Source organism: Artemia franciscana, chromosome 10, assembly GCF_032884065.1.
Source record: "Artemia franciscana chromosome 10, ASM3288406v1, whole genome shotgun sequence".
In the NCBI taxonomy this organism is placed as follows: domain Eukaryota; kingdom Metazoa; phylum Arthropoda; class Branchiopoda; order Anostraca; family Artemiidae; genus Artemia; species Artemia franciscana.
In genome coordinates this window covers 30,254,338-30,274,429 of record NC_088872.1, presented here as the reverse complement: position 1 = coordinate 30,274,429, position 20,092 = coordinate 30,254,338, and the positions used below count along the sequence as shown (strand labels likewise).

Below are 20,092 nucleotides of genomic sequence, written 5' to 3'. Positions count from 1 at the left end.
TCCCCAGGGGGCATTGCCTCTTACTAGTATTCATAGGGAATATCATATAAAAAAGGTTTATATCATATAAAAAAGTTGGTTTGAGGAATCCCCCTTGAAATCCGAGGAAATAACGACCACATGATTAGATTTTGATATGTAAGTCCTCCTCCTGATTAATAATTTAAAAGGGTTCATTTTTTCAGGGATGATCATCATTTTCGAAGTATTTTTTCTTATGAATATTAAACAACGCATTCCTTTAGGCATTTTAACCCCTCCCAATGACCTACCACCCCTCCTTAACAACATGTCACCATAATGTGAAACAAATCACTTTATTTGAATAAAACATTAAAATAAACACCAGAAACTAAGGATGCTGTCAGCCTGCAGCAACCTTGTGGACATTACCCACATTCTTCCACGGAAAAATCTTGCCAGACAATTTGATTCCCACTGAAAATTTCCCCCGCACAATCCTCGCCTAACATTCTCTCCATATGCGAAATTGTGCATCCAAAGAGAAAAAAAGAAAAATTTAAATAAAACTGTAAATGAATTCAGAGAAATTCTTACCAGAAAATTTACTCTCCACTGAAAATTTACTCTCTACTGAGAATTTTCCCCAAGAAATCCCCCCCGCAGAAAAAACCTTCGCAAAAAATGTCCGCATTTTTCCCAACTATAAATACTACCTGTGAACAGTGGAAAAATGTTTAAACTTACAACCCTTTCTCAAGGGTTTGTGGTCGGTCATGTCATCTCAAGAAACAAATTTATTGGATCTTTCAATTATGATAGACCAAATGTCTATCTAAAAATTTCATTCTGATATCTTCTGGGGAAAAAGGGACATGAGAAGGGGGCTAGTTGCCCTCCATTCTGTTTGGTCACTTGAAAGGGCACTTCAACTTTTAATTTTTGTTGGAATAAACTCTCTCCCGATCTCACAGAACTTTTGGTTCGATACGATCATCACTGAAAAAAAAAAAACAACAACAAAAAAACATTCATGATCTTTCTTTAGCAAAAAATACACAATTCCGAATTTCTGTAGATGAGAGCTTGAAACTTCTACAGTTGGATTCTCTGATCGTTTTGTAGTTCGGGGGAAGGCAGATGCCTCAAAGGGTGCATTTTAATGCCAAAACATCCTCAGTGTCATTGAGCCTTCAGATAAATACACTTAAATCTAAGGAAGGGGAAGAGTGGGGGTTGAAATTGCTATATAATCTTTCCTGATTTCCGGGACTATTTCTGATGTAGGCTGTTATCATGAAAGTAAATAGTAACATTAAGCCCCAAATGAGTAAAATTTATTCAGTATAGGAGAGGGCTACCCCTGCCTCATCCCCAACCTCCTCCTCTTGGTCGTAGAAAGTTAGGAGGATGCTGATTTGATTGAAAATTGAGAGTTCTAGTCCTTCATTTAAGATGAGAGTGATTGGAGACCAACCAGCCCCTGTTCTAGAACTGTTTTAGATTTCTGGTCCTTTTGCTTTCCCTTAGGACATCTGATCGACCTTTTAAGGTATCTATTTTGTACTTCGTCTATGGCTGCTAAATTTTGCGTGTGGGAGAATTTTCCATGGGGGGGATTATCCGGGGAGAATTTTCCGCAGGAGGGATTTCCGGGAGGAAAACACTAGTCCCCTACTATTAAGATTACCCGCTGCAACATTACCACAAAGGTATCTACGGCGAATTTAAAGTTGCGACTTAGGAATTATACCTACTTTCCAGGTAGTTATGATTTTGATAAGACTCTAGAATAATATTTGAGAGGAACTGTCCAAGAGTAGCTGAATATGAGACTGGAGATTTATAGAATATCATAATGTAGGAGATGGACAAAATGGGAGAAAAGATGCCTTAGGGAGGTAATTTAAAAAGGCAGCTAGAAATATTAGCGGAAAGGCTTTAAGCTTGGTAGAAGAGAGAAAGATTCTGTATAGGTAATTTTCTCTGTGATAAGCCTTACGAGGCTAAGGATAAAATAAGGGAAGTAGAGATGGCATTAAAGTGTAAATTAATGGGTTTTTGAATACGGATAAAAATGCAGAGGATCTAGAAGATACACTCAGACAATATCTTGTTGAACAAATATTGACCATATATATCTTTTTAGACATATACACATATACACCCCCCCCCCCCACCGTCCGGAAAAGAAGAAGTTAAAAACTCCTACCGCTGGTTTGTCTAAGATATTCTTCCGACATTGCCGTGTCAATGGATTCTCGGTTAGGTTTACTTTTTGCAAACTTTCAATACCTGAGAGTCTTTCAACTTCCACATCTGTAAAAAAAAAATAAATAAATATACAGATAAAACAATTGCAAAGGTAGTGGCGAAAATCACGCAACAATCGTGGAAATCGGTAGTAAAATACACCCAAAGCCTATGAACCTCTCCCTACAAAGAAAGATAATCAAGTCAGATTGCAAAATTGCCTGAACAAATTCAAATTTTGCACATAGCTGTTTTAACAAAGTAATAAAACTTGAAAAAGTAATGATACTGAAGCTTTAACATCTTAATTTAAAATTTTCGATTAGTTATTGCTAAGATAAACATGACTGCCCTAGGTTAGTATTAGTTTTTCTTTGATAAGATGATGCCAAACAGTATTCTGAGGAGGGGGACCAAAACCTCATTTTTACCCCAGTTAGGGATATTCTTAGCACTTTAAACCCACTTTTTATTAATTTTAGAATCTTGTGAAGAAGGCTTTCTCCTTAAACTCCCACAAATGATGTCCGAGACTAATATTTTTGGAAACAAGATTTGCAATTCCAAATTGCTAATATTGTTTTAACGAATAACCTAAAGCGAGAATCTAGTCTTCAAAGGTTTTCGAAACGTTTGAATTGTTTCTGTGTCATTTGTTTTATTTTCTTTGGTAATATCGAATAAAAGGATTAAAGCTTTGAAGTTTAATCTCATTTTTACAATTAAACCAGATGGTACTAAGGTTTTCAAAATAACTTTTTGCAAGTTTTTTTCTATCTCTGTTCTTTTTGAGCAGCCTTGTGTGATGATGATGATGAAAAAATTAGGTACAACCTTTTCTTGTAATTTTGAACTCGCATTCATGATATTTACCGAAAGATTCGGCAATTTCTCAAAACTCAAAATTAAGAGGCATATAGCACTGTATTCCGATTGGAATGCCATCTATGTTACTACCGGGGGTATTTTCCGACCACCAAAAAAAAAGCCTTTCATCTAAAAGTGATTCCTGTACTTGCAAAACTTACTGTCTTAGAAATCCAATTCGTTTTATCACTCTACAAACAGACACATCCTGCATCTTTTCCAGGAATTTGTTGAATTTAGGAAGCGAACCCCAGTTGGTAGTGGAAGTGAAACCAAGTTGGTAGTGAACGTGGCTAATGCCATCTTGGTTTTCAGAGAAAAATTCGCTTCCATTAATCCTCGAGCTCGATACTTTCATCAGCATAAGACATTGCTAAAGTCCTGGAATCGGCGTCTTTTCAATGATTTTCATTATAGATGAGTGAATATATTGTATATTTTGAGAATTTTGAAACGACAAAGCCTACTGAACTTGTGAATCAACTGATTTATGCGAAACGCAAATGGAAAATTGAAGCCTTTTTATCGTTTATGATAATGGCGTCATGAGACGAGTTATTGATTACGTCATTACTAATGTGAAAAATGGCTGAGTGGCAATTTGACGATCTTCTGCTGAAAAGCTGCAATCCACGAAAAAAGAATTTGCAAGAAAAGATTTTACTCTAAAATGGCTCTCAGTAGCTATAAACAAACCGAATTCTTCTTCTGCGTAAAAAACAAACAACTAAGTCAACCAACAAAAACAACGAAGAGCACGGAAATGAAATTGAGTATCAAATAAAAATAAAACAGCACAGACCACATATAATAGCAACCGAATTATGACAAACAAGGCTAAAGGAACAGAAAACTACCCCAAAGAGAACAAATAAAAAGAAAAGTTTATTCTCTCAGTAAGTTTATTCTCTCAGTAAGTAAAACTTCTCCGGTTTTTTGCACTGAGCGTTTCCAATATAATAGGACCTTTGAATAGGTTAAAAGACGAACGCGAAGCTAAGCATGATTGTAAATATCAGATAAAGTGGATTGGGAAGAGTGGATTGGCTAGTCAATGAGGACTTGGCAATACTGTCTCTTAGATCTTTTAGGATACTGAAGTATGCGGTTCTATGGAGGAAAGAATATGCGATTTCACTCTTATTATACGTATGAGAGAACACTAAAAGCTTACTGACTAGAGATCCTTTGAAAGTAACTAGAAAGGTTTATTTTTATTTTGTTACCATTATATGGAGATTCAACTGTCGTATCGTAAAAAAAAAAAAAAAAAAAAAAAAAAAAAAAAAAAAAATGTAGCAGAAGCGGTTTAATTGATTTTCTTATGAATTGCAAAATTCGAAATAGTTTTTATTTTGAAAAAAAACATGTAGCAGAAGCGGTTTAATTGATTTTCTTATGAATTGCAAAATTCGAAATAGTTCAACTTTAACGATCAAGATACTATCTGTGATCAATGAGTTCAGGACCCTTTTAGAGGGAAACAAAAACAATGTTTGGTTGAACATTGTATCCCTCAAGGCTCCTAAGGCAAGTGTCTGTTAAATACACATGAAATGAGTGGTCGACAGACGGCACAGGTTAGGTTACCAGATTGCGTGAGTCTAATATTTTGAGAAATTTTAATTAATTTGACCGTTAGAAAGTGGATAGAAATACCCCAAGTCTGATTTGGTGCAAGCTACTCTTTGCTTCGTTTTTTTTTTTTTGCCTGATGTTCTAAAAATTATAAAATTGTACTTTCAAAATATAAGATAGAAAGTCAATTTTTCAAAAAAAAAGTCCCTTTTTGATTAATGATTCATTCTTGGGATACAAATAAAAGTGAATGGAGAGATACTCCGTGATGGTTGATTATCTCCTTTAAGGCTCTAAAAATGTGTACATTTGAAAAGAAAACATCCTTTATAAACATTATTTTCAGCTCAATGTAAGATAAAAATGGATGATAAGTGCAATTATCATTTGTACTTACAGATTTAACTTTGTAATTTCCAGGGTAAACCTTGTGCTTAACTGACAGATTACCCCCCCCCCTCCACCACACTCTTTTAGCATCATCAGCGATTGTACAACTTTGAAAGTTTGGTAACCAGTGATGACAGTGATTAAACTGGGGGGGGGGGCAGGAATGAATCCGCGTGAGGGTAGTTGACCGAGAGATGGTCAGTTGAAATCCTGGCTACGGTTTTAAATTAGGGCAGGAAATCGGAAATGGCATTTTTAATGAATCATGGATATGATCGTTTAAAATATACTCTGGTTATCAACTAGGATAGCCAAGAGGTAGTTCCCAGGAGTTACGCAGGAATCCTCCTTTGGATGAGATGAAAAAATGGGAAACAAAATAAAAATTTTGCGAATATATTTTGCAAACCTGAGCCTTAAAGAGATGAGCACATTTTTCTTTAACAGAAATTGAGCAATTTGGACGCTGCAAGCTTCTCCACAACCGAACTTCGGAGGTCACACATGTCTCTAGAACAAAAACAGGTCACGTGTGACTTTGTTCTTGTCTAAATATATAACGCCCACAAGCCAGAATCCAATGCCAAATCATTTCATTTGCTAAGCAAGCACGAGCGTCAAACAACAGTTATGATTCGAGAAAACAAAATTGCTTGGCAGTGAAACAATCTTTTCGTGCGACTAGCTTTGCCCATCGCCTGCCAAAACTACGTCTTTAAATCGAAAGAATTTTCAGGATTTCTATGTTTTTAGGTTTTTTATTTTAGATCATTCTACATCGCATAATACCTTAAACTAAAATAAATGAACAAAAATAAAGACGGTATTCACCACCCTCAATCCCTCCGAAAAGATATGACATAACTGAAAAATAAAAAGACTGCTTTGATTGGATCTTTTACTTAGCCAATTGTTTCTTTCTATAAAAAAAAAAAAAAAAAAAAAAAAAACAGATTTAAAAAGAAGAAAACGGCGACAAATTTTTTTTTCAAGCAACATCACTAATCGCGGGTTAAAATCTTTTACATCAAGAAATGTTCACCCAAATAAGTGAGATGTCGCCACCTCTCAAATTTCTCGTATGGCTCTGGTGAAAGCACAATTTGGGCAATTGATTTTCTATACAATTGACTGGAATGCATGCAAAAAGAAGAGATCAGTGACATGAAAACTTATTATGCATTAGACAAATAGATCTAAGTTGTTACTTATATATACAATAAGATCGAAAAAACAAATTCCTGGAACAGTTTTTAGTTTTTAATGTTATAATCTAAAAAAGAAAAATGTAAAAAACACATTAAGTTTTTTGCAAAGCGCACCAAATGACGCTCTAGACATCTGGAGGATATGAGGGGCGGCAAAAACACCCTTATTTTAGGTAATTAATGTTTTAATGAAGTTTAGCTTCCCTCTTCACTTTAATTTAGATTTACTTCAGGTTTCATTTCTTCGGTTGTTTTAGGTTTTATACCTTATATAATAATAATAATTTTATTCTTCATGCCTTTCAATACAGAATTTCCACATAACTGACACCTTATTAAAAGAAAATGTTATGGCAGGGCGAAGAGCCGATCGACTGCGGCACTATTGCCATTTAAAGTCGTCTTACGTTGAAAGTCTCGAGATATGGTATGTTTATGTTTAGGCTATTGGAGAAGGCTTCCAGTGATTTCATCTTTTCAACTGGGAATGGCAGTTTGTTCCAGATCCTGATGACCCGGGGTATGAACGAATGATGGTAAGAATTAGATCTTGCAACCTTCATCTTCACAGACTCCAGTTGCAGACTTTGCGATCTTGTGTATTTCTTTGGGGAGTTATTTGAACAAGCTTGTCTTTTTCGTTCCAAAGTTCTCGTGCACTATCTTGAAGAGGGTTTTTAAGTCTAAGATCGTTCTTCTTGTATCAAGTTTACGGAGAGTGAGCCTTTTTAGAGTTTCGTCATAGGGAAGGTTTCTGAATCCTTAAAGTCCTTTTACAAAGCGTTTCTGGACTCGTTCAATTCTGTCAATATCCTTTTTGAGATATGGCGACCAGATGACAGTGGCGTATTCAAGCTTTGGCCTGACGTAGCTTGTGTATGCTGAGATCTTTGAGTGAATGCCAAGGTATCGTAGGGAGTGAGTGAGTAGCCAGAGAGTATTTGATGCTTTACGCACAACCAGGCCGACATGCTTTTCTGGTTTGAGGTCCAAGCTCAGAATTACACCTAGGTCCAAGTTCAGAATAACACCTAGGTCCTTTTCGCAGGTAGATTTTACCAGGTCGATACCTTTCATTTTGTATGAGTACTTCGGACTTTTGGCGGCCAAGATGGACGACAGACATAAATCACTTATACGAAACCGTTTATTCTTATACATTGGTTTATAGAGAATGTTTCCGGGAAAAATTTTTCAATGAAAAATGAAAAACAGATATTAATCACCAAATGAGCAGAAATATGTTCATATAGTAACCCAAACTCAGAAACAAACCGAAATCACTATGAATGGATAAATGAAATCTGAAACAAAACGATATTACAGTGGAAATTAAAGTAAAAACGAACATAAATAACCGCAAATAAAAATGAAGCTACTGTCTCTGTGTTAAGTGAGTGAAGAAAGTTAAAATTTAATTCAGGAAAGTTAAAAGTTAAAAGAGGAAAGTTAAAACTTAAGTGAGAAAAGCTCATTTAAGCGTAAAACTTGTTCTCAAGCCTCTATTTTAATTGGGCTATTTTGGTAAAATTTGGGACCCTTACCTCAAGCATGCTCTTATGTCACACCAGAGGCAATTTTTACGTTTTGGTCTTGATATTTTTGATCAGTGCCATACGACATTTTTGATCAGTCCCATGAGGCACCGGGGTGCTTGAGGGAAATGGCGCGTCGAAGATATAAAGGTGTAGACCCTAAAATGGCACTGAAACTTTTAATTTCTGACAACATTTTTCGTAGAAGTTCAATAAAATCTTTTTTTCTGAATCTATCCTATTTGTGATCTTATTTTCACCTGGGATCTTGTCTATTGTGCAATATTTTTCCCTTTCAATTTGAGATGTGACAATACTTGTCACTTTACTAGACCAGAGATCTCACCCCTCCTCCCCCACCACATTGACAGAAGACACAAAATACAAATAATTTGACAAAATATTGCAGCATTTAAAAAAAAATTACTTTCAGGTACGAAGTGTTTTTTTCAGACATTCACTACCCTTTCCGAATTTTAATACACCTTACCGCCCCTTCTTGGATGTATTTCTGCTGACGACTCGAGAACAAATAGTGGCTTAGTGTTTTGCTCAGATTGCAGAAGTAGGCTACTGCTTTCAGAGAAAAAAAGAGAAGCAGACATAATTTCCTATTTTAGCTGAACATTAAGAACTGTTTACTATCACTTTATTCTTCCTTGAACATCACTGGTTTTTGAAATGTTAATACAAATGTCCTTTGATTAGGATAAAACTGTCACACACTTCTTTCGCCCCCCTCTCCGATGTGAGGCCAAAAATATACGTAGGTGAAATGACACACCATTGTATCATCTAGAAATAATAGCTTCCAGGCCAAAAAAGTATGTTTTCCAAACCTTCACTAGTTCCTTCCCGAAAATTTCTACTCTCCTAGAAAAATGTCTGCTGACCAGTGTTGCCAACGCGGTACAATTGCACCGTTTTTGGTACGATTTAGAGGTCCGTGTAGTCGGCACATTTAGAAATTTTCAGGAACAATACAAAGTTACCTGCATATTTTAGTTTTATTTGCTCCTTTCTGACTTGGATATCTGTTTAACTTTTATTTTTTGAATAAGTTCTTTCTGGGTCGGCAAATTTTTAGCCTGCTGTTTACGCGGTACAAATTAATCCCTTGTGGCACAGTTTTAGTCCGGAAAACTGATACAGTTTATTTTGAAGCATTCGCAACGTTGCTGCTGATACCCATGTTCCAGATCAACATGTTGTTGTTACGATCTTCCACAGCTTTGAAGTCGCTAGGTGCAATGACATTAAACTTTTTTTATTTCACAAAAAAATGAAGTTGTATTTTACTTGTTATAATCAACAAACAAATTATACAAAATGTCACCGAATTCTTTTTTTGGCAAAAATAGCAACATATGTTCCATACCTGAGATTTGGTTCTGTTCTGCATTCACCTGGACAATTTTGGTGAGCCCAAACACCACATAGGGGAAGTTCGAGAATGAGTTATGCGAAATGTCCAATCGTAAAAGATTGGTCAGCTGAGCAATTTGATCTGGTAGCTTTGTCATTCGATTGTGTGATATATTTAAGTCTGAAATAAACACAGAAAATATAAATTTCCTTCCGCAAGTGACTTGGCTGCTAGTTACATGACATATACTAGACAAAAGTAGGAAAACAAAAAAAATTGTCGCTTTTGTTGTTTTCTTTTTTTACTCTGATCAAGGGCCATCTTTTTACCATGAATTCTTTTTTAGTTATTTAAGGTACAATTAAACGACTTTGATAGCAAATACTTAATTTTTCAACTTTTTATGCGAGTGGTAGAAGATGAAATAGCGCATTTGAATAACAACAAAAATGATGAATGAAAACTTTCTTTTAAAAGGCCAATGGAGGCACCACTCCACTCGCACCGATATTTTCTGGGTCAGTGAGACAAAGAAAAAACAACAACAATGACATGCTTCAGAACTGCAAATTTCACAGGCATTAATATAGAATGAAACGCATTGTGAGACTGTTCGTTGCATTATCTTCAATATCTACATTTGTACGTTTCTAATTAAGTTCACTGGCGTTATAATTGTAGAGTTAGTTACCCATATGCTGCGACTGGGGACTTTAACGCCAAAATCCCGCGAGTATCGAACAACTGGATGGGGCAACTAGAAAACTAAGAGCCTAGTGTAGCTGTAAATCCGTGCTAAATCAATCAGATTAGTTTTGACAAAAAAGTTTTATAAATATCTTAATAGTCTTATTAGCTTAAAATAACAGAGACAGATCGACAAGGTTGCATAATAGGAAGACCGCTAGTGAAGAGTGAATAGAACGCCTAAAATTTCATTTTTCAACTAAAATTTACGACTCAAACTCTTATTTTATTTCATATCATTAACAGGTTGCTTATACAAAATGCTCTATTGCTCCGGGAAAAGGGCGAGGGTATGACAACGTGTGGACCAATCAAGGTTTATTATGGGGAAAAAGTCCAAGTAGGTAACGAAAGAAGAAGGAAAAAAGGAATCCTATCATTTAATGCTATTCTTCCAAAAACATTTGTCGTGTAATTTTAAGAATGAAAGTATTCCGCTATAGTCCATTGTCAATACAAAGCAAGTGATTTAGTTGTGGTGACAGCCCTCTCGTGGTGCCCCTGAGAGTTGTACATAAATACGACATATTACTGCACATTTCTGTCATCTTCCAGCTCCTGGCCGTCCTTTCCAGTGTCTGACCTCTTGGCAAGATATTTTGTGGGATACGCTGCCGAAACTGGAGAGACTTAAGGCAATAATGACAGCCAAAATCGCGCTGGGGGGGCAAATCCCCGTTTACATATGGAGCACCGAGAGTGGGGCAAACAAATGCCTCTTAAGGAGCGATATGAGGTGGGGAAAGAACTTCTCTAGCTAGTACCGGTTCTGAGCTAGTTTGAGGGACGAGTGTCGCCGGTCTAAAGCTTACGGACTGGGTTCTCGGATAAGGGAAAGCAAAGTTGGAAAAAAGGATAGGCAAGTCCTATTCCAAAATAACACGCCTGGGGGGGGGGCACAATAGCCCAGCGGCCATCGCTGCTATAATTTTTGGAGATTTGGAGGCAACGGGCCTGTATGACCTAAGCCTCGAATCAGTTTGAGGCAAGCAGTTGAGGAATTCTATCCTGGTTTAACTGTAAAAAACCAAATGACAATTTTAAGCTTTAAAATTTAGATATTGATTTGTCAGAGTTTTCAAACCACATGGGTAAGAAGAAGAAAAGTTCAGTCCAGAGTCCGTAGCTGAAATCATGAAAATCTTTGAAAATAAAATAAGAATCGCACTAGAAATAAAAATGCGATGTAGTGATCGTCCTGATTTGTTTTTTCGTTCACTTTTCCAGCGTAGATATTTTGCACAAATCCAGAGCGCAGACATTTTCAGAGTCATCTAGCCCATCTTGTTTTGAGTGATCTAACATGAGCTAGATGACGTACAAGTACCTTGCAACGAAAGTAACGGCTACCTTGCTTTCACTTTGACTTGATTGAATAAAGAGGGTTTCGGTCGAGTCGTCCCTCCCCTTTCAAAGGTGCTCTGCTCGATTTCCGTAAAAGCACAAATATTCAACCCTTTCCACTCTCTTAGATAGATAGATAGATAGATAGTGTATTTCAAAAACCCGTGGGCCATATACACACAAAAATATAAATAAATAACAAACAACCAAGGAAATTAACAACAGTACAAACACGCACAAAAAAAAAACAGAATTCAACGCAAAAAGTACCTAATCTAACTACAAAAGAAATTAATCATATAAAACTTTTTCTTCTTATTAAAGATTTATCTATATATACTCCCACTCGAAATATTGTGGTCGGGTTACTATTTTGTAGAATACCCGGAAGCATCAAATTAATTCCATGCAAATAAATTTCCCGTAAATCCAAGAGCACCGGGCATTTCTGGAGAAAATGATCCAAGTCTTCATCATCAACTTTACAAAGGGGACAAACATACCGCCTATCAGGACCAACTGTCATTTTATTTTTGTCGAACGTTTTTTGCCTGTTCTGGATTGGAAGACAATTTGCCCTAAGCTGAATCCAACGACGTAGAATCATAGCCGATAAATTAAATTTAAAATATACTTCCTCCCCAAAACTAGGTTTTGCCTGATTATAATGTTGTAGGGTTGTAGAATTAAAAACCAGCCCTTGCCAATGCTGAATTTCCTGACTCTCTAATATAAATCGTACCTGGCTTTCTAAATTTGTTGGTACATCATGAGAGCAAAGACCATTATTCCATAAATAAGGCATTCCTACTTTTTCTAGTAATGATTTAATTTGGGATGGCCACGAGGTTTTTAAACCATATTTCAACATCTCTTCATATGCCACTCTTACTAGTCTATCTTCATCCATAGTCTATCTTTCCACTCTCTTAGAATAAACTGACATGGGGAAAAAACATGACTAAACCAAAGTACTACTCTCTAAGCGCAAAAGGGGGGGGGGAATTCCCGAAGTATATGAAATTTGTGATTAGAGTGCAGAACGGGAGTAGTAAGTGCAGACTAAACGGGAGCAGTAAGTGCAGACTTGAAATATAAGCAAGAATCCGGCAATTCTGCTCCCTTTCTCAAGATTATTGAGATTTCCACGATTTCTCCCTTTTTGCAATCCACATAATCCACCTATATTCCCAGTTTTTTTTTTTATTTAATGTCCCGCCAAACAAAAGTTAGTGTACAAATTTGGAGCAAATCCCTGTCTCCCTGCTTGCATATATTCAAGATTCCCATTCACTGTATGAATTAGTGCTATGTCTACTCTGTATTTTAGGGTTCCTCTCAGCACAAGCAGGCTAGTATATTTTGTGTATATTAATGGTGGTCATAATAAAAATAGCTTTCTATAAATGAAAATTATCATTTTTCATTATATCGAACTAAATCCTTTTTATAAATTCTGTTCCAAAGATTTCCAAGCTTCGCAGTTTAGTCCTCTCAGTTTGAACTTGTGTAACCGCGATTTCTAAAAAGTGACTTTCTTCTGGATCAATGATCCAACAAAATATTGAAAAAGATTTTAAGAAATTACCTGTGAGAGTCACAAAATTGGTTGCCAATTTGGCTGGAATTTTCGTCATAGAGTTGAAAGACAGATCGCATTTTGATAAGTCCGTTTGACGCATTAAGTGAAAAACAGCATCTGGTACTTGCGCCAATTCACAGTCTGACAAATCTTAAAAAAAAATTAAATATACAGTAAAAGTAGACAGAAAATGAAAAACTAGAGTATATTTATTTTAAAACCCACATTTTCATTTTTACTCCTGATATTTCCGCATGTCTAAAAGAGAGAACTCAGATTTAACGTTTTCATCAGATTCTTTTCAAGCAAGAATTTTTTAACCATGAAACTACTCTTAAATTGGCCAATTTTTATCAACAAACATCTTCAGCCTTTCAGAACAAAGATAGAAAGATTGAAAGAGAGTAAAAGAAGATGGGGCAAGAATTTTTCTTGTATGAAAGCATGAAAAAGAGAGGAGAAGAGTCACATGAGTTCTGTTGCATCACAAAATAAATAGAATAGAATTGAAGGAGAAACAAAAAAAAAATGTTTCTCCTTCCTCACAAACAAAAATATTGAAGGAGAGTAAGAGAAGATGGGACAAGAATTTTTCTTGCATGAATGCATGAAAAAGAGAGGAGAAAAGTCACATGAGTTCTGTTACATCATAAAATAAATAGAATAGAATTGAAGGAGAAACAAAAAAAATTGTTTCTCCATCACAAACAAAAATATTGAAGGAGAGAAAGAGAGGATGGGACAAGAATTTTTCTTGCATGAATGCATGAAAAAGAGAGGAGAAGAGTCACATGAGTTCTGTTGCATCACAAAATAAATAGAATAGAATTGAAGGAGAAACAAAAAAAAATTGTTTCTCCTTCATCACAAACAAAAATATTGAAGGAGAGTAAGAGAAGATGGGACAAGAATTTTCTTGCATGAATGCATGAAAAAGAGAGGAGAAGAGTCACATGAGTTCTGTTGCATCACAAAAGAAACAGAATAGAATTGAAGGAGAAACAAAAAAAATTGTTCATCCTTCATCACAAACAAAAATACTGAAGGAGAGTAAGAGAAGATGGGACAAGAATTTTTCTTGCATAAATGCAAAAAAAGAGAGGAGAGGAATCGCGTGAGTTCTGTCAAATAATGCGATCACTCCTTGGTAACGAACTGTAGTAAGGAGCGACCCGGCTCAATAGTAACCAAAACTCAAAAAAATAGAATTTTAATACTGATAGCTACATCAAAAGAATCGCATTTTAATGCTGATTTTAAATATATAAGTTTCATCAAGTTTAGTCTTATCCACCAAAAGTTACGAGCATGAGAAAATTTGCCTTATTTTAGAAAATAGGGGGAAACAACCCATAAAAGTTACAGAATCTTAACGAAAATCACACCATCAGATTCAGCTTATCAGAGAACCCTATTGTAGATACAAAAATGTGGAATTTTGTATTTTTTGCCAGAAGGCAGATCACGGGTGCGTGTGCACCTAGGCCCCCTCCCACGCTAATTAAAGTCAACGGATCGAAATTCTGAGATAGCCATTTTATTCAGCGTAGTCGATAAACCTTATAACTATGTCTTTGGGGACCACTTACTCCTCCACAGTCCCCGTGGGAGGGGCTATAAGTTACAAACTTTGACCAGTGCTTACATATAGTAATGGTTATTGGGAAGTGTACAGACGTTTTTAGGGGGATTTTTTTGTTGGGGGGAGGGGTTGAGAAGAGAGGGATATGTTTGGGGAACTTTCCATCGAGGAATTTGTCATGGGGAAGAAAATTTCCATGAAGGGAGCGCATGAATTTCTAGCATTATTTAAAAAAAACAATGAAAAAATAAATATGAAAAAGTTTTTTCAACTGGAAGTAAGGAGCAGTATTAAAACTTAAAACAAACAGAAATTATTACGCATATGAGGGGCTCACCTCCTCCTAATACCTCGCTCTTTATGCTAAAGTATTTTTAGTAGTTTCAACTATTTATTCTACGGCTTTTGTGATTCAGGGGTCATTCTTAATGAATTGGGACAAAATTTAAGCTTTAGTGTAAAGAGCGAGGTACTGACGAGGAGGTTAACCCCCTCATATATGTAATAAAAACATAAGAATACAAAAGTTCGTTGCGTAAGCTAATTTATAACTTACGTATATCTTTTACTGATAAAAAAATTCGCAAAAAATTTAAAGTTCTAGTTTTTTAAGTTAAAAAATCGGAGGGCAACTAGGCTTCCTCCCCCACTCCTTTTTTCTCAAAATCATTCGATCAAAACTATGAAAAAGCCATTTAGCCAAAAAAAAACTTCGTATATGAAAGGGGCTGCTTCCTCATCAACGTCCTGCTCTTTACGCTAAAGTTTTTTACTGTTTGAAAAAGTAGAGTTGAGAGAAAGAGCCAGACTTTAGCGTAAAGAGCGGGGTTGAGGAGGAAGGAGCCCCTTTCATATACGAAGCAATTTCTGTTCGTTTTAAGTTTTAATGTCGCTCCTTACTTTCAATTAAAAAAACTTGTTTTTTATTTAATTACTTACAAAACAAATAGAATAGAATCGATGGAGAAACAAAAAACTGAGCAAGTAGCGACAACAAACTTTGGATTTTGAGTATGTCGTGAAAATGCTGAAGAAACTTGGCAAGAATGTCAGGGGTCAAAGCGTCGAGTTATCGGAAATAGAGTCCCCTAGATTCGACAGTCTTTTGGATACTAAAGGAAAAATACATGACCCAGGTCAACATGAAAATTCGGTCTGCATCCCTGAACCTCTTGCAGGTACCAGTAGCAGTCAAGAATCTCTCTAAAATATCTCTAGAATGCTTTACGACAACAACTAAATTTATCCTGAAAGACACCCAGTTTCCACTTCTAACAGAGGGAAATTCAATAGGCATTGCTTTAACTTATGAATGGATTGAATACTCAAAGAAAATGAAACTTATGAAAATGAAACAGACTAAAGTATGTCCCGGGAAGGTATTTTGAAGCAACTACCTTCACTCCTTCTCCCTCTAGAGGGCCCTGACCTTTGATGACCTTTAAAAATATGTGTGTTATAAAAGTGAAACCTTGCAAAATAAATCTTCTGCTTAATTGAAGTATAACAAAATTGTTTTCAGCTTCATAACTTTTCTCAATTCCATTTTATAAGGTTTTAAAGAAATGCAAATACATTTCCGAAATTTTGAAAATAATCAAATAACAGGAATTGCATTTTCAGAGCTAAAGGCAGAGAAAAGGCAACTAGTAACTGAAAATTAAGGTAAAATGTTGTTTTGTCAAAATTTCAATAGGTAGTTAAAAACCTGTCATGTAGGCAAATTTCAGGGCCCTCTAGAGGGAGAAGGAGTGGATGTGGGTACTTTAAAATACCTTCCCGGGACATACTTTAGCCTGTAGACCCATCCCTGAAAGTTTCATTTTCCTAACCTAAACCCTTTCTGAGATAGCAAGAAGTCGATTAACTAGAATTTTACTGCTGCTTGTACTCGGAGAGAATTAGCTTCGGCTCAGTGGAAAGTACGTTGTAGCTATATTTTAATTAAATATTTAGTTGGTATTATGTTAGGTTAGGTTACATTTTGCATGCAGGCCCGCTATACTTAACCCCCCCCCTAATGTGCAAATATACAGCCCAAATTATATATATTTAATCTATGCCCCGAGCGTCTCAGTTGTTTCAATACGTCTCAGTTGAACCAAATTGGGTGTTTTTTTGAATATAATAATGGACAACAACCCAAACTTATGTGCTTTGTTTAGATCCTGCTAGTTATCTTAATATTTCCATATCGTCCATCGCATGTGCTATTTTGTTATAATCTGCACTTACACAGACAATTAGTCCTCGGAACAAGCTGAATAAACAATTCTTCGAGCCTCATAGATAAAACAACCTACGTAATGAGGGAGTCTGGAATTTTAAATCATTTACCTGCATTCATTTATATAATTCTTTTATTACTGTTGGTGGTACTTGTCAGTTATTGGAAACACGCCCAAAAAGTGAAGTTAGGTTAATTCTAATGAAAAATAACTAAACATAATGATAAAATAATACTTTAGAAACAAAATTATGGAAACCTACCCTAACCCAACCTAACGTAACCTAAACTAGTACCCATTCCTAATACGCAAATATATAGCCCAAATATACAAGTCCAATGCATTCAGTCTAAGTCCAATGCATTCAGTCTAAGTCCAATGCATTGTATCATTCATTGCTTGTTTTTGTAGCAATGAAACTAGTTTTCTAAGATGTAACCTAAGCATAATTCTTAAATGTGTTTCCAATAATGTGACAAGTACCCTGCTGGCTTTTAGAAGGTATGCAATTCGACGTAACTTTTTTTGTCCCTTGAGCAAAGCTGAATATATTCAATCAATAACATTACTGCGCAAAATCTGGTCACAAATCTAACAATGCGCGCCTTATTACGTCTACCAAATTGGCGGCGCCAGGTTCAACGTAAATGAAAAAAAAAACGTACGCGTTGCTTAATGCAGTCTTTGAACTTTTGCCAATACACGCAAAACTGGGCCATTTGAGACGTACCAAGACACCAAACGTACCATTTCTTGTTTTTCTATTCCTCCGTTTTTCTTCTTTTTTTTGTGGGCGACCGGGCGAAAATAAACTCATTGTCATCACAATTTTTACATACCGTCAACGGAAAATATTCAAATTTAAAGCTAATGTAACTTACTATGACTGAATAGATAAAACATGAAACGAACAAAAATTAGAATGAACTGTCAAATCACACCTTAAGCGGGACAGAAATAACCAAAAATAAAGAGTGGGTCTACCCTTCAAAAGAAAGAGCATCATTTGTGCTTTACTGAAAACGTCATACATTTCCAAACAACCTGTTATCATTTATCTTAGCATAAAAAAATCAAGATGCTAATCAAGGTTACGAGAAAGAAAAGAACAATTTCTTTAAAAAAAAACAATTGGAACATTCAAATTGATTTTAACATTTAAAAACACACATTTAGTCTATTTCTCTTATCGATTCTATTTAATTCGAAAGTAGCCTATAGAAAATTGATAAATTATACCTAAGGCTTTTGGATCAATAATTGTTAATTTTTGAAGCAATCTGTTTAATGTGCTGTAGCAATCTTTCCAGTTGGTGAGTCATCAATTCATAGGCCAATTTATTTTATCTACACTTGAAAGTGATCTGATTTTAAAGGAAGAAAATACTGACGAGAATTTATAGCGTTTTGTAGTTATGAATATAGGCTGGACTAATTGCCTGAAATATACTCACAAAAAAACAATTCCTGGAAGTTTGAGTATTGTTTAGTTTTATATTTAATATTTCAGAAGAAAATAGCCTAATTCTTATTTGGGATTTATTTTCCAGATTATGGGGGAGTTATTGGCTTTATTTAGTTTTAGAGGCCAGCAAGGGTGGTAAAATAACAATCTGTGTCAGGTGGACCCCAAAATTCAACATAGCAAAAAAAGCATCAAGATAAACATTGACCTTGTTCAAATTCTAATCTGCTCAGACGCCAAAATTTGGCAAGACTTGTTTACCACACTAACTGCGATGAAGTTAAACAGGAAATAGATTACATAATATGAATTCCCCGAGCACAAGTAACAGAATATCCGAAGGATAAAGAACAAATGATAAAAATAAACATAGGACCAGACCTAAAATATCGTTTTCTTTGGCATCTTCACATCGATTAACTATTTTCGCAACACTACTAGCCATGATTATTTCATTTCTAAGCACAAATATTAATGACAGCTCATAATAGCCTATGTAGAAACGCCTGTCTTTTGAAACTTGGCTACAGGTCAAAGAGAATAGTCATCGCATGCCAATTTACTGATGATTCACTCTCAGACAACAAAAGAATAATAACATGGGGAAAACCTAAATGATTTAAAGTAAAGGCAACAAACAACTAAGCGCAGCATTGTTTAACGCTAAGAAAACAAATGATAAAAAAAAAACTATAAACGTAAATTTATTTAGATTTGGACCAGAATGTAAGCAAGAACTCTTGATCACCTGATCCTGAAATTTTACTATCAATTCTAATCCTCTAAAATATAGCCCACGTTCTATGTACCTTATTGCAATCATGTAATTGATTTTCATCGATGATAGCAAATTCAAAACCGTTTTCTTTAAAAGCGATGGCTTCTGTGACGAAAATCAATGGCAATCGATTGTAAGTAAACAATATTGAACAAGAGGCTGATTTTCTGCTGGCAAAGTTTGGTTCATAATCAAATAACACGATATTAACGCAGATTATGTGAGGCTCTTTAGCATTCAGTTAATTTTTTTTTTCCATTTCTTAACTAACTCCTTTAAAGTCATGTACATTATTAAAAGCAAAACTAAAGTAGGTACAGGATGTAGCCTGTCATTCCTGGAGATTCCTCAAGAATAGAAACCATCATTAGATATTGTAATTTAGAATAATATCTCAGTTTACCTAGATCTCTACTATCCTGAGCATCTCGACATCTTCCAACAACTCGAGTAACAGCAACTCCTGCTCGTTTTGTCCTCATCATCAATTCATCTAATTGTCCAATTGGTGGCGAAACTGCAATTTCTGAAGCTTCTTCGAATCTCATTTCTTCCTTTAAACTATTTCAATAGCTTGATACAAATGTTAAGAGCACACTAACTGCTTGATTCGCTCCGAGACCTTAATTTTACTGACGCTTGCCACGGAGCTGCGTCGTATATATTACGCAACCGATAAATGATAACAAAATCTGAACCACGTGTTTCTATTATGATTCATCATTTTATTTAATTATATTTTTATCCTTATATGGAAAATATTTTTCACACTGAATAGTTTTTTTGCCTAGGATGGGGAGATATTTGGGGAGGATTTGCCTCCATATTATTTAGTGTCATGGAATAAGATATTGCCAAAGTGAGAACAACGCGCATTATTTCGAGTCGAATCTGGATTTTTTGAAACTGCGTAATTTTTAAGCAAACGAAGGACAACAATTACTTTCCATTGCCAGTAAATAATTCTGTCGATCAAATAACCTTTCAATTATGCAATTGAAAAATGAAGCACAGCAAGTAATGAAATAAGGCAAAGAGAATTCACAATTTCAAATGGGAGGACATTAAGAGCTTGAGCCCCTTCCTCTATTTTTTCTTTTTAAGAACATGTAACAAATATGCCAAAATTCTAATTTTTGGAAAAATAGAATAAATTTCTGGAAACCAATAATATTTTTTAAACCTTTGTGCTCTCGGAAAATGTTTTC

The 20,092-nt window shown here is 35.4% G+C and overlaps 1 protein-coding gene across 2 annotated transcripts in view; it reads right to left on the bottom strand.

Annotated features, from left to right (window-relative positions):
* The window catches only part of LOC136032053 (leucine-rich repeat-containing protein 20-like), a 28,987-nt gene extending 9,268 nt beyond the window's left edge, over nucleotides 1-19,719 (bottom strand). The window contains exons 1-4 of one of the 2 annotated variants that reach the window (XM_065712158.1): nucleotides 19,288-19,719; nucleotides 12,838-12,981; nucleotides 9,171-9,338; nucleotides 2,174-2,280 (exon numbers count right to left, since the gene is read on the bottom strand). In XM_065712158.1, the coding sequence (XP_065568230.1) occupies nucleotides 2,174-2,280; nucleotides 9,171-9,338; nucleotides 12,838-12,981; nucleotides 19,288-19,432 (564 nt within the window). In that variant the 5' untranslated portion in view covers nucleotides 19,433-19,719. Of the gene's footprint in view, nucleotides 1-2,173; nucleotides 2,281-9,170; nucleotides 9,339-12,837; nucleotides 12,982-18,487; nucleotides 18,627-19,287 lie in introns of those variants that run through there. The other variant, XM_065712159.1, reaches the window with a different exon arrangement.
* Between the last annotated feature and the right edge of the window lie 373 nt (nucleotides 19,720-20,092).